The 13,955-nt window shown below is 40.0% G+C and overlaps 1 protein-coding gene across 3 annotated transcripts in view; it reads left to right on the forward strand.

The window, feature by feature from the left end:
- rab44 (RAB44, member RAS oncogene family) overlaps positions 1-13,428 on the forward strand; it is a 57,897-nt gene extending 44,469 nt beyond the window's left edge. For all 3 annotated transcript variants that reach the window (XM_034166418.1, XM_034166419.1, XM_034166421.1), the window contains 3 exons: positions 4,483-4,581; positions 7,257-7,333; positions 7,474-13,428. In XM_034166418.1, the coding sequence (XP_034022309.1) occupies positions 4,483-4,581; positions 7,257-7,333; positions 7,474-7,561 (264 nt within the window). In that variant the 3' untranslated portion in view covers positions 7,562-13,428. The remainder of the gene's footprint in view (positions 1-4,482; positions 4,582-7,256; positions 7,334-7,473) is intronic.
- Positions 13,429-13,955: the final 527 nt, after the last annotated feature.

Consider the following 13,955-nt stretch of genomic DNA (forward strand, 5'->3'; position numbering starts at 1 on the left):
TTTATAGACGTTGTTATGGTGTTTATGTAAAAATGCCAGACGAAGCTCAGCGCAGCTAGTACACAGATAATTTGGAATATTTGTTTTGGCATGTTTTCACTATCTCTACTGCCATCTACTGGCCAGTAGTGTTCATGGCAGTAGTCGCCCTAAGTATTGAGTTACCCCATAATCCTTTGCGCGACTCAGAGTTGCTGCAGCCTCTTCCAGCAGCTAAAGAATTAAAAATGTACATTTTGGTTGTATAATGTTCATTTACAATTGTCGTCATGGATTGTTGTTTAAACAGCAGCAACTCTCTGGTGCGCGAAAAAAAACTGGTACGCAAAGGATTATGGGTAAGGGTATGAGCGTCTGGGCGCCAGTCACAGTGTTCTATGCATTATGACTCCGGTTATATCAAACGACTGAAAAATCACAACTTGACTTTTGGGTTTTGCAAATGGATTTTTTTAAACCTATGAATAAAATGGCATATTTTACAAAAGCACATTTATATGTAAATACCAACACATACGTCACATCACATTAACATGCTGGTTTTTACATAGAATGAATGAGTCAACCAATCAGTGTTAGCGGAGGCTCATTTACCCGCAATCTCTTTGGCATCTGTCTGTGTTTTTTACAAAACTTCTGAATTAGTGCATTATTTAAAAGTAAAAGATATGTGTTATATTTTAACTTTGTAAAAATGACAGAATTGACATTAATGGAGTTATTTTTTCAATACTGCTTTATTTTCCAAGACCTCTGCCTCACGGTGGCACGGCTGTATCTTGTTAAGGAATAATGGCTTGTGTTGTGTGTGTAGAGTTGAGCTTAGCTCCTCTCAACTGTTTCACTGCTGCAAAATATGTGGTCAACAGGAGCTTCCAGCAGTGGGCAGGGCGCCCAAAGACAGAAGTTGTTGCAAGTGTACCGGAGACAATACTTAAAGTTATTGGTTATCGATTAGCTGTAGCCTCCGATAAATGTTTGGGTGGTTATTGGTTTAGCTTTACAAAAGATAACGTTTCAGTTAGCTGATTAGCTGTTATCAAAGCTAACTTCTTGGTTAGCTGTGCCCACCACTGATAACATGTATATATAACGCAACCCGAATTACAGGAGAAATGCCCCTTTTAACAACCTGGACCTCATTTCAAGTGTTCAACATTTGACTTTTCCTGTTTCACTGTGGACTCAAAAATTGGCACTTCCTGTTTCAGTGTTAACTTGTCACTGAGTTCCCGTGAAATTCCATGAGATCTTGTCTATCAATCCAGGAAGTGTTAATCCAGGAAGTGTTTGACATTTGACATTTCATGTTTCACTGTGGACTCAAAATTTGGCACTTCCTGTTTGGGACTCACTGTACTATCAGACCCGGCGCCAGAAAAAAATATTAAGGGGCGATGAGTTTATCACAGGGGGCGGGGTCGCCCCCCCCAAAAAAAGTGCGCACCGGAGGGTACCTGCCTCTGAGCGTGCGTAATGAATTGGGTGCGCTCCTAGAAAGCTCGTGTATTTAGGCTACACCGTTGTAAGAGACTGACTAAGAGTAAAGAGTGATGACAGTATTTTTTTAATTATTATTTGAACGTATAGACCCTCGGTCAAGTGGTCTCCTGCATACCACAAAACCAAACCAACAACTGATCTGAGAAATGACACGAGACAGTAGATTAACCCCACATACAGCCCTCCATCACAAGCGCAGACACAGCACAATTGGGCATGGCAGTCACACAACGGGTCAAAGAAAAACCTTTCATGTATATATACAGTGGTCCCTCGTTTATCGCGGGAGTTACGTTCTAAAAATAGGCCGCAATAGGCGAAATCCGTGAAGTAGACAGCGTTATTTTTTACAATTATTATAGACGTTTTAAGGCTGTAAAACCCCTCACTACACACTATACACTTTTCTCAAACAGGCATTAACATTTTCTCACTTTTCTCTCATGTGTAAACACTCTCAAAGTTCAAACCTTAAGACCAACCTGTTTTCAGGCCCAAACATTTGTTTGAGAAATAAAAATAGAACGTTTTCCTATAAATAATTATGATGGCTTTTAGAACTAACGAATTTAATTTTAACCATCAACCTCCGAGGTTGGACACATAAGAAATTATTAATAGTGACTGACCAGTATTTCACAGTTCCTCTGATCGCGCCTCTTTGTCCTGGCACCGCGCCACTGTTGCGCCTTTTTCCACTCACACCTCGCTGCAGGTGTCTTTTTCTGAGTGAAGAACACAGTTATGGGTAGTTGTTGGCGCTCTTTTTTCTTCTGGGCGAGAAGATTCTTAGAAACAGACACGCAGAACACAATGCGCGTACTCTCCCTTCGCGGTGCCGCAACAGGTGTCCCGTCATCTCGACAGAACACTGGCCTGCTTGATGAGGACGCAGAGCACAATGCACTGTTAAAAAAAAAAAAAATGCAAAATTGGACTAAAACAATCCGCGAAACTGCGAGGCGCTATATTTTCCAGTATTTCTTTTTCTTTCTTTTTTCTTTTTATTTTTGATAACTCACATCCGTGGAGGCGAGGTTGATGACGTGAGGGGGTGTTGCCCCCAAAAGCCCCCTTGTGGCGCCGGATCCATGTACCATGAGTGAGCTTTTGCATCGCTTAGCTCGTATAACTCCTACAGAGTTGTCATGGTGTCTTGGTGGCTTTCCTCACTAGTCTCATTCTTGTACAGTCAGTCAATTTTTAAGAACTGCCTCCGCCAGACAGATTTTATCGTGTAGTACAATATTGTTTGTACGAGGTCTGTCCATAAAATATAGGTCCTTTTTATTTTTTTCAAAAACTATATGGATTTCATTCATATCAGCCTGTTTCAAGCTGAAAACCTCCACATTTCAGGCTCTATTGATCCAGGACGTCGTGAGAGAACAGAGAAGTTTCAGAAGAAGTCGGTTTCAGCATTTTATCCGGATATTCCACTGTTAAAGGAGATTTTTTTAAGGAAAGACGTGCGGACGGGTCCGCGCGTCGGGACGCAGCCGGCGCGGTCGGCGGCACAGGAAAAACACCTCCGTGTTGATAACCATTTGTAAAATCCAGGCGGCTTTTGATGGCTTTCAGTGGAGTGAGTATATGAGAAATTGTTTAACAGCTGGACATGTTCCAACTTGTCCTTAAGGCTTCCAACAGAGGTGTTTTTCCTGTGGCGGAGCGTCGCGGCGGCTGCGAGCCGACGCTGCAATCCGCCCGCACGTCTTTCATTAAAAAAAATCTCCTTTAACAGTGGAATATCCGGATAAAATGCTGAAACCGACTTCTTCTGAAACTTCTCTGTTCTGTCACGACGTCCTGGATCAATAGAGCCTGAAATGTGGAGGTTTTCAGCTTGAAACAGGCTGACGACGGCGCCTGAGAGCGTTGCGCTACGTCTCGCACCGTGGGAAGTCCTTAAAGCGACAGTATCACCTCAAAATCTCTCATCAGCCGTTAAAATTTTTACCGAAAACCAGCTTAATTTTTCGAACCGTGTCCACGTCGATGTGTCTCACAGGTTTAGAAAAAATTTTGATCAAACAAAGCGCCAGTCTCTCAGCAACTTCTCAGACAAAGGAATTCCGACGAGGGGCTGGACGACTCCTCCCACAAGGAGTGCTCACAGGTGAATGACGTCACCGACAGGCGTGGAAAAACTCACGCATGCGCACGAGGGTTCAAGCATGTCTGACGTAAAAACATATGAATGAAATCCATATAGTTTTTGAAAAAAATAAAAAGGACCTATACTTTATGGACAGCCCTCGTATTTCTTAGAAACTGATGTAAGTGAAGTTAAAGACATTCACTGATGTGGAAATGTTTATGTATCCATGTATTGTACGTATTTAAGGATGTGTATACTTACGTGCACCATTGTTTTGACTTTCATGTTTTAATTTTATTTATATGATGTTGCAAAGATTCGTTTTTCACTGAGAGTTTAAAGGGCACCATTTTAGAAATTTTTAATGCACAAAAGCTTGAATGATGCTGTTTTAAATCTGATGTCACGACAAAATTCAGGCGTATAATAGGTGCAAAGGGTCACAAACGTTCGAGCAGCTTTGTATATGATAAATATTAAATATACGACCACATTTTCCATTGGTGAGTTAAATTTTGAATTGTGATGAATAAATATTTTTAATCACAATAGAAATAAATTATGATCTTGTCTGATAAGATTAGTGCATTGAGAGAAGTTGGTCAAAACAACAGAGCTGGAGCCAGATTCACATTGATATTTAACAGGGTTTTTTTTAACCCCCTCTTAAGATGCATCATCCAAGCACATCTGAACTCTTTTTACATAATAGTGCTTGCAAACCCTCCTGTTAACACATCAGTAGTAATATTAGTTTAAAGAGACAATTATTGATTGAGGCTGAGGAGGAAACGACATTAAATTTGTAATGCAAACTATGGATGTGGAACAGGACCCCTGAAATATATGACTGTACTCCAAATAATTGTGTGTGACAGGAAGGGGCAGCAGAAAATGTGACCATTTTGCTTCTTGGGAATAAAAGTGACTGTGCAGAACACCGGGTTAATTCCCAAGAAGGGGAAATACTCGCTAAGGTATGAATCTGTTGGATTACTTTTTAAGACCAGCTGATTGAGAAAATCAGCCATGAGGGCCCAAAGCATGGAAAGTGACATCTCACTGATTTCAATGAAATTTGGTATATGAACACTATTTGGCTAGTGTACTGTCACGCAATATTTATAACATATCGTTCAGTGGTTGCCATGGTAACCAGTCTTGTATTTTTGGACTAAAATGTGCCATTTTACAGATGTGAAACAATGGCAAAATGGGCATTTATTCAGAGCAGAATAAATGAGAAAATTCGATGTCAGACAAACCTTTACTTCATAAATATCAAGCAGCACATCTCTCCTTGTCAGAAAAATTATTTATTTTTTTTTTTTTGTCAAGTCAATAATTTGGAAATTATCATTTATTTATGAGGACATGAATTTGCTATGCAAAAAAGATAAAAAAAACAACAAAAAACATGCTGTGCAATAACGTAAATTGTCGCTATGAGGACCATACCTGTGGCCTATCATTTGGCAAACACAGACAAGCATTTATCTTACCATATATGTAAAAAAAAAAAAAAAAATCCAATCGCATTGCAAGGAATACTTGTCAAGAAGCCAAGCAAAATTACGAATTTGCTACTATTTCTAGTATGCTCTGCAGTCAAATTTGCATGCAAACAGTTCATCAATCAGATTGTGGTCTGTGTCCAGTAGTCACCTGGCGGTGGTGACGTGTTCTGTGACAGTCTGTCACGGTGTCCAGTCAGTGTCTTGTAGTCACCTGCCGACCTTGTGTGTGGCAGTATGTCCCGGTGCCCTGTGTGTGTGTGTCTGTGTCACCTGGTGGTGGTGACTTGTGTGTGGCAGTGTCACGGTGCCCTGTGTGTGTGTGTGTGTGTGTCTGTGTCACCTGGTGGTGGTGGTGACTTGTGTGTGGCAGTATGTCACGGTGTCTTGTGTGTGTGTGTGTGTGTCTGTGTCACCTGGTGGTGGTGGTGACTTGTGTGTGGCAGTATGTCACAGTGCTCTGTGTGTGTGTGTCTGTGTCACCTGGTGGTGGTGACTTGTGTGTGGCAGTGTCACGGTGCCGTGTGTGTGTGTCTGTGTCACCTGGTGGTGGTGACTTGTGTGTGGCAGTATGTCACAGTGCCCTGTGTGTGTGTGCCTGTGTCACCTGGTGGTGGTGACTTGTGTGTGGCAGTATGTCACAGTGCCCTGTGTGTGTGTCTGTGTCACCTGGTGGTGGTGGTGGTGACTTGTGTGTGGCAGTGTCACGGTGCCCTGTGTGTGTGTCTGTGTCACCTGGTGGTGGTGACTTGTGTGTGGCAGTGTCACAGTGCCCTGTGTGTGTGTCTGTGTCACCTGGTGGTGACTTGTGTGTGGCAGTATGTCACAGTGCCCTGTGTGTGTGTGTCTGTGTCACCTGGTGGTGGTGGTGGTGGTGACTTGTGTGTGGCAGTATGTCACAGTGCCCTGTGTGTGTGTGTCTGTGTCACCTGGTGGTGGTGAATAGTGTGTGGCAGTGTCACGGTGCCCTGTGTGTGTGTCTGTGTCACCTGGTGGTGGTGACTTGTGTGTGGCAGTGACTTGTGTGTGGCAGTGTCACGGTGCCCTGTGTGTGTGTCTGTGTCACCTGGTGGTGGTGATTTGTGTGTGGCAGTGTCACGTTGCCCTGTGTGTGTGTCTGTGTCACCTGGTGGTGGTGACTTGTGTGTGGCAGTATGTCACGGTGCCCTGTGTGTCTGTCACCTGGTGGTGGTGACATGTTCTGTGTCATCCTCATTCTAAGGGGAGGTGCTGTACTCGCATCAATTACTCAAGCAAGCAAACAATTAATAAATCAGTCTTTATCTGTGAGGAAAGGACACTGTGACATTAATGTCTGTGAATATGAATTCAATTAACCTGTCAAGGCTTTTTGTGTTGTTGCATATTCCTTATTGTGGATCTTTAGATAGAATGGTTTTTCATAGTGAAGACTGGAGTCCAGCTAGTTTCCTTCAGTTTTCTTTTCATCAAACTATGGCGATATTCATGTGACATTTACTCCTACTGGTGCTTAATATAAAAGATGACAACTTTTACAAATTAGCAAAGGGGTCACTCTTGGCATGTGATATTATGACAGAGTCTATGCGTGATCCGCTGATTTATTTTCAGTGAGCCAATCAATTTCACCATTTTCAGTTCTTCAAAATATGGCTACATGGGCTACAGGGGTCACTCTTGAAATGTGATATGATGACAGGGGCTAAGGATGATCCACATATTCCCAGGGGTCTGATTAATTTCACCATTTTCACTGATTCTGCTCTTTTGTCCATTTTTTCAAAATATGGCTATATTTGTCATACATGTATTGGCACTCGTTCTATTGGTATGTAATGTTCATTTGTATGTAAAACTGATCTCTCTCTCTTTGTGCTTTGTCTAATAACGGTGAAAATGCGACCACTGCAGGAGTCACAACAGCTGATTTTGGCCCTTTTCCAGCATAGTGCATTTCCATGGCAACCAAACTGATTTTTTTTTAATACTGTAGGATTTGCCATTTTTCCTCAAAATAAGCTGGTGAGAAAAGTTTATTTCCACCCCATGGCTGATTTTCTCAGTCAGCAGCTGTTAAATGTTAAAACATGATCAGGTTCTGATAAAGCTACTGCGCAACAGTTTGTGGTAAGTAAAAACACTACTTAATGTCACAGGAATACAACTTTGAATTCATGGAATGCAGTGCTGCCACAGGATACAATGTGACTCATGCTCTAGAAACTCTGGCCAGGTAAAAGCGCTCACATGCTTCACTTATATTTCCTGTCTCATTATTAGAAGTATAATTTCATCATGTGTGCACACATACTAATATTTTCCCTGCTTGCTTGTAAAATCTTGTACACTCATCCACTACTGTGTTGTCTGCAGGATATTGAATCAGAAGATTGAGCTGAAAGAGGAAGGCATGGCATTACACAAAAAGCCCCAACAGAGAAGAGCATTAGGTTGTTGTTGATCACCGTTGTCTGCAAATTTAAACTGTGATGTCATGCACACAACCCTGCACTGCCTTTCAAAGTTTGTGTGCAGCTTATCCCAAACCACCCTTATTGTTGTGGTTAAAACTGTAATAATTCATATTAAAAAGGCCTTTGAATGTTAATATCAAGATATTAATTACATCTGATAGGTATTTTCTGACACAGGAAGTCAGTGTAAAGTTGTAACTCAAGTTGCGTGTGTCTTTTTAGTATTTGTTTGGACAGCATGGTGGATCAGTAGTTAGCACTTGAAGTTGCCTCATAGCAAGAAAGTCTGGGGTTTGATTCCACCCATGCAAAGTTCCTTTCTGTCTGGAGTTTGCATGTTCTCTCCAGGTGGATTTCCTCCCGCCATCAAAAACATGCACACATTAGGGTCTGTGTCTTTCTCTGCCCCTGACCAAGGCAGCGTCTCTATACTCTGCATGTGGTGTTGGTCCTTGGGTACCAGTCTGTGGCTGCCCTCTGTTCCAAGTGGTTGGATTATGTCTTTTCTGTGATCACGACAGGTTAAAATGCAGGAAAAATTTTCTTGTATGTTTTCTTGTACAGTGACAACAAAGGCCCCTTTTTCCGGTCACTCTTGGAAAGTACTACATCATAATGTTGCATTGTATGTATGTTTTGTCTCACCAGGTAAAATGGATTGTTAAAGACTTCTAATAAAGAATTCTGCTGCAAACTAAAAATTAGGCATTTAAAGAGTTCATCTTGTAATATTTGGGGTGTGGATGGCTCAGTGGTTTGAAGAAGGTTGCCAGTTTGAGCTCTACTGGGCACCTAGTAGGAGAAGGTATAAGGTGGTGAGGAAAGAAACTCACCACCCTACCTCACCATATCATGGCTCTGCACATACACATCTCTACAACTAGCACATCCCCGAAGCTCAGATTTTATTGGTTTTTTTATCTGATGCTGTGTCTGCACTGCGTTGCAAAGCACAATCACTTCAGACATGATTTTAAAGTGTTTCTACTTTGGCTGATTTATTGGAGGACATTTAGTTGCTCACATCTCTGCATGCTGTCACAGCTTCTAGGTCAAATAGTCCACAATAAACAACTTTCAACACCAAACTAGTGACCCATAATCACCATCAGACCTTAAGCCTCCCTCTGAATAGTTTGTATCTACTTCTCAGACTTGTTTAACAATATATTAAAATCCTTATATTCACGTTTTCTGAACTATGTTGCCATGGCAATGTTTTCCAGTGTAAGGAAGAACTGCACGTTCTCTCTGAACATCCTGTTACACAGCGGTAAGACCATGACAACAGGACCCACACAGCACTAACCTCACACAATTGCAAAAGAGCTTTGGTGGGAAGCTTAAATGTAGAAGGAAATTTCCCCATTTATGTGAGGATGCGGAAGATAATCAGAAATCCCTGCAACATTCTCTGCTGCTGTAGAATATCCAAGTACAGTCCATGCCTGCAAATAAAGAGCTCAATCAGTTAAATAATTCAGACTTCTTTGATCATGGTTTATGCTGATTCAAATTTATTCATTTATTTTTTTAATTCTTTATTTTGGTTTTTAGACAACAGAGAATATTTACATTGTTTTTTAGATATAAATTTGTTCAGTTTCCTCTGTAGTCCTCAATTTTAAACAGTAAACATAAAATACAAACATGGGAGAGATAATGATTGTAAAACAACAAAAAAGTGCCTACCGGCCTATCAAAGAGATATGAAGAGAGAGATACAGAAATTTAGAGCAAATAAAGAAATAACTTCAGTTAAAAAACACTAGAACAAGACGGCATCATACGGTTCTTGGACTGTCACCTCCATAAAGTCCGCACGTAGAGGTTTCACATATTTAACCCACTTCCTCCAATGTTCAATAAAAGCATCCTTCTGTAATTGTAAACAAAAAGTCATCCTTTCCATAACATAAAGCTCATTCACAGTATTAATCCACTCAAGTATTGTGGGGGGCAGCCACTTTCTAGTGAGAGCTTTTTTACAGGCTGAGATTAGTATGCCGAACATATATTTATCACTTCTTGACTGAAAAACAACAATACCCAGAAATAGTGAAGTAAAATGTAGAGGCAAATCAATGTTCAGGATGTTTTTAGTGTTTTATGGATCTCCACCCAAAATGGTTTTATTACTGGGCACTCCCAGAAAATATGCCAGTGGTCGGCCTCCCGACACCCACATTGTCTCCAGCATTCACTATCCTCTCGTGCAAAGTGTGCTTTCTGCCTAGGTGTGATAAAAAAAAAAAAAGAACACTACACTTCCAACCAAATTTCCTCCACAATTGGGAGTTTGTACATCTCCATACAAAATTCCACAAACCTGACCATTCCTCATCTGATAGAGAGATTTCCCGCTTTTTCCCATTTCACTTTAATGTACTCTGTTGCATGTTGTTTCTTAGTCATAAGACCTTTATAGATTTTGGAAATAACTCCTGTGTTTAAAGCATTCTGATAAACATCTGTAAATAATCTCAGTATTGGATCCTCTAGATTTGTATTGTTTCTTATATTATGATCAAAATAGTTACAAATCTGAAGATATCTATAAAAAAAATCACTTTTCTCAAGACCATATTTTCTTTTCAAATATTCAAAGTCTTTAAATTGGCCTTTTTCTGATAAGGTGGTTGTTATTCCTTTTGTAATCCATGATTTGAATCTGTAATCCATCTTGTTAGGTTTAAAACCAGGGTCAAAGGCACACCACTGATTTGTATTTTATCATCCAGTTTATATTTGTCTTTTGTCTTCCAGATTTTAAACTGCGCTTCTATTAAAGGATTTTTCACAGTATCTAGAAGTCCTCCAAGATTCTTTTGAGCTGTCAGTGCATGTACTGGGAGTTTTTTTTTTTTCTCATATGGGAGAGTTCAGTATCTTTCCACCTAGGTTTATATGATGGGGTACAAATATTTATCAAATGTTTAATCTGGGTTGCATAGAAATAGCTTTTGACATGTGGAAGGGCCATCCCACCTTCTTCCTTTTGGAGTTGTAAGGTCTGACATTTGACCTTAGGCTTTTTTCCCCTGCCAGATAAATCGAGAGATTTTATTTAAATCAGAGAAAAGTTTCTGGGGGATTTCTATTGGAAGGGCCTGAAATAAAAAGAGAAATCGAGGCAGAACATTCATTTTTACCAAATCAATTCTATGACTGAGACCGAAAGAAGTAATAGAGTTCCATCTACTGATATCTTCTTTAATTTTTGTCATCAATTGTATTTGATAAATTTATTCACAAGTATTTCAATGAATTCTGGTCCCATTTGAAGAATTTCTCTTGAATCTGAACTGGAGATGATTAATTAAAAGACATTTGTGTTTTCTGTATATTTAATTTGCATCCTGTGTATCTACTAAATGTCTGTAAGAGCGTAATTCAATAAGTGAGCAAGAAGATTGGGTTAAATGGACCAAAACATCAGCTTATAGTGCCACCTTGTGGACTTCATTTATATAAATTCCCTGGATGTTTTCTGTCTTATTTGTTGTGCTAGAGGTTCTATGTAAAGGACGAAGAGCAGTGGCGACAAAGGGCACCCTTGTCGCATTCCACGCTCTAAACTTATAGGATCCGTGTGATAGCCATTTATTTTAATATGGGTTGAAGGTTTACTATAAATTGTATTAATTATTTTAACACATTTTTCATGCATGCCAAATCTTTTTTAATACATTACATAGGAAAGGCCAGCTCACCGAGTCAAAAGCTTTCTCGGCGTCTAGGCTAATATAGAATAAAGATTCTATATTATTCTGTTGGATATGATTTATTATGTGAAGAGACCGTCTATTGTTGTCATGAATTTGTCTTTTTGAGATAAATCCTGTCTGGTCATTATGTATGAGCTCAGGGAGAATCTTTTGGCAATTATAGCTGCAAAAATTTTGTAATCAGTATTTAACAGAGAAATTGGCTGATATGATCCACAATCCAAGGTATCTTTTCCTTCTTTGGGTATAATCGATATCATTGCTTCATTCCAAGATGGAGGCATCACACCTTCCAAAGTTGTATTACAGGCTCTGAGTAAGCTTGGTATTAATTCCTGGCGAAAGGCTTTATACCATTCTGAAGGAAAACCATTTGTTCCGGGGGATTTGTTTGCTTTAAGCTTTGAGATAGCGTTATTTAATTCTAAAACAGTCACTGGACCAGTTAATAGTTTATTTTGTTTTTCTGTCATTACTGGCAAGTTCAGAGTACTTAAAAACCAGGCTATTTGTTGCTCATCTTCTAGCAGGGGTTGCGTGTATAAAAGTTTATAAAACCTTTTAAATGTCTGTTGTTTTTCCTGTTGCTTATATAGTGTAATTTTAGAAACTGGATCTATTATCTTGTATGGTGTTATCAGCTTGTTGTTTTTGTAGCCTTCTTGCCAAAGGTTTCAATGATTTTGAGCTTGACTCATAGTATTTCTGCTTTGTGAATACCTTTTTTTTCAATTTCCTTTGAGTACAGTATATTTATCTCATTCTGATTTTCTTTATCTTTATGATCAAGTCTGTTTTTTGCTCCTTTTTATGTTGTGTCTCCATAAATGTTGCAGTTAATATACCATTGACTTTGCCTGTTACCACTATAAATCTTCCCTTTCTTACTTTTGAAACTAATTCAAAAGTTATTTTTTTGTGATATTAATATTGCTACCCCTCTCCTACACCCATTCTTATAAGATGAATAATATACTCTTGAAAAACTCATTTTTAAATTTTCATGTTCCGTTGGGCTGTGGTGTGTCTCCTGTAAGAGTATCACCTGCCCATTTTCCTTTTTCATTTTAGACAATATTTGACTTCTTTTAGTTGAGTTTAGAATCCCTTTCACATTAAAAGAAATAACTTTAATTTCTCCCTTATTCATGTTTATATTTGGCACTTGTTAGATGTCCATTATCTTTGAAAATAAAATTATACACAATTCTCTCCCAACAAAAAATAGCACACAAAGAACAATTTTGAACAAAACCTTAACAAAAAAAAAAAGAAGTAGAGGCTCGTTTAAATGGAGCCTTGTGAAGTCAAAGCTCCCATTAGAGAATGTCCCCCGCTGGATCAGTGGTGGGGCCCTATAGAGCGGCCACATTTTAGTCAATGTCTCAATAAAAAAATATGTAATACAAACTGAAGGTAACTTGTCAATTCGCGAATTCCAACATATTTAAATAAAGTAACACACTGTAGAACTCACACACACTGGTGGAAAAACCTCAACTGTCTCTCAGGGTGAGGATCAGAATATTTTAACACTTACATATCCGTGATCATCATCTTTATTTTAATAAAATGATGAAGCTATTCGTCTGCTGTAGGAGAGCGCCTTCTGAAAGCTTGGAATTTCTCCTTGTATTGAGAGCGGTGGTGGCCTTTTTTGCGAGTGATGTCAGCCGCTTCCCGACGTCCGCGTCATCACTCCGGTCCGCCGTCGCCCATGGTCTACCAGGCAGACAGCTGCTGGATTTCCTCCCAAACCGGGTCAGCGGCGGACTTCACCACATTAACTGCAAACCCTCGTGAGATCATGCCGCTTGTCACTTCTGAAGCATTTTGAAACATCCGGGTGCCGTCTTCATAAAAAATTTGCATCCGCGCAGGATAAGGAGTCTGGAACTTTATTTGCTTTCAGAACTTTGACTTCAGCGTATTCACTGCGCTTCTTCAGCACCTCAGGAAGGAAGTCATGGTCCACATAAAAGCGAACACTGTTACAAAGCACTTCTTTTTTCTGCCATATGCACTGGAGGACCTCTTCCTTGGTCTGGTAACTTCCAAACTGGAGCACGATGGATCGGGGTTTGGTATTCAGGTCCTTCGGCTTCAGTGCCAGGGCTTGGGCAAAACGGCGTGTTTTTCAAAAGACTGTCTAGAAAACCAACCATATCAGTCCCATCTTTTCCTTCAGATCCTCATGTTGGCTCTCCTTGCTCTCCCCTCCTGGTCAATCAGTTTTTCCTCGAGATTAGCTTGGCGCTGCAATCGCTTCTTAATTACGTTGTTACTTGAAGCACGTTATCAGTTTCATTAATTCTCTCCACCTCGTCCAGTCTGTCATTAGCTCTTTTAAGCTCATGTTTTATATCGGAGAGTTGCTCCGTTATTGTTTCTGAATTCTCGAAGCTCATGAAGGATATTTTTTAAGATAGCTTCTGGAGTATCCTCTCCATGTGCGGGGAGGCTCGGTGATCCCGCTCGGCTACTTCAGTTCAATTCAGGGTCGTCTTCCATCACAGCTGTGGTCGCCCTACTTCCGAGTAGTAACCCCTTTCTCCATTGTTTTTTTTTTTTTTATTATGTATTTTAAGATGACCCAAAGTTTATGGGGTTATTTTACAACTCCGTCAGGGAGCTCACGAATTAAGCTGCCATC

Source organism: Thalassophryne amazonica, chromosome 3 (genome assembly GCF_902500255.1).
Source record: "Thalassophryne amazonica chromosome 3, fThaAma1.1, whole genome shotgun sequence".
Classification (NCBI taxonomy): domain Eukaryota; kingdom Metazoa; phylum Chordata; class Actinopteri; order Batrachoidiformes; family Batrachoididae; genus Thalassophryne; species Thalassophryne amazonica.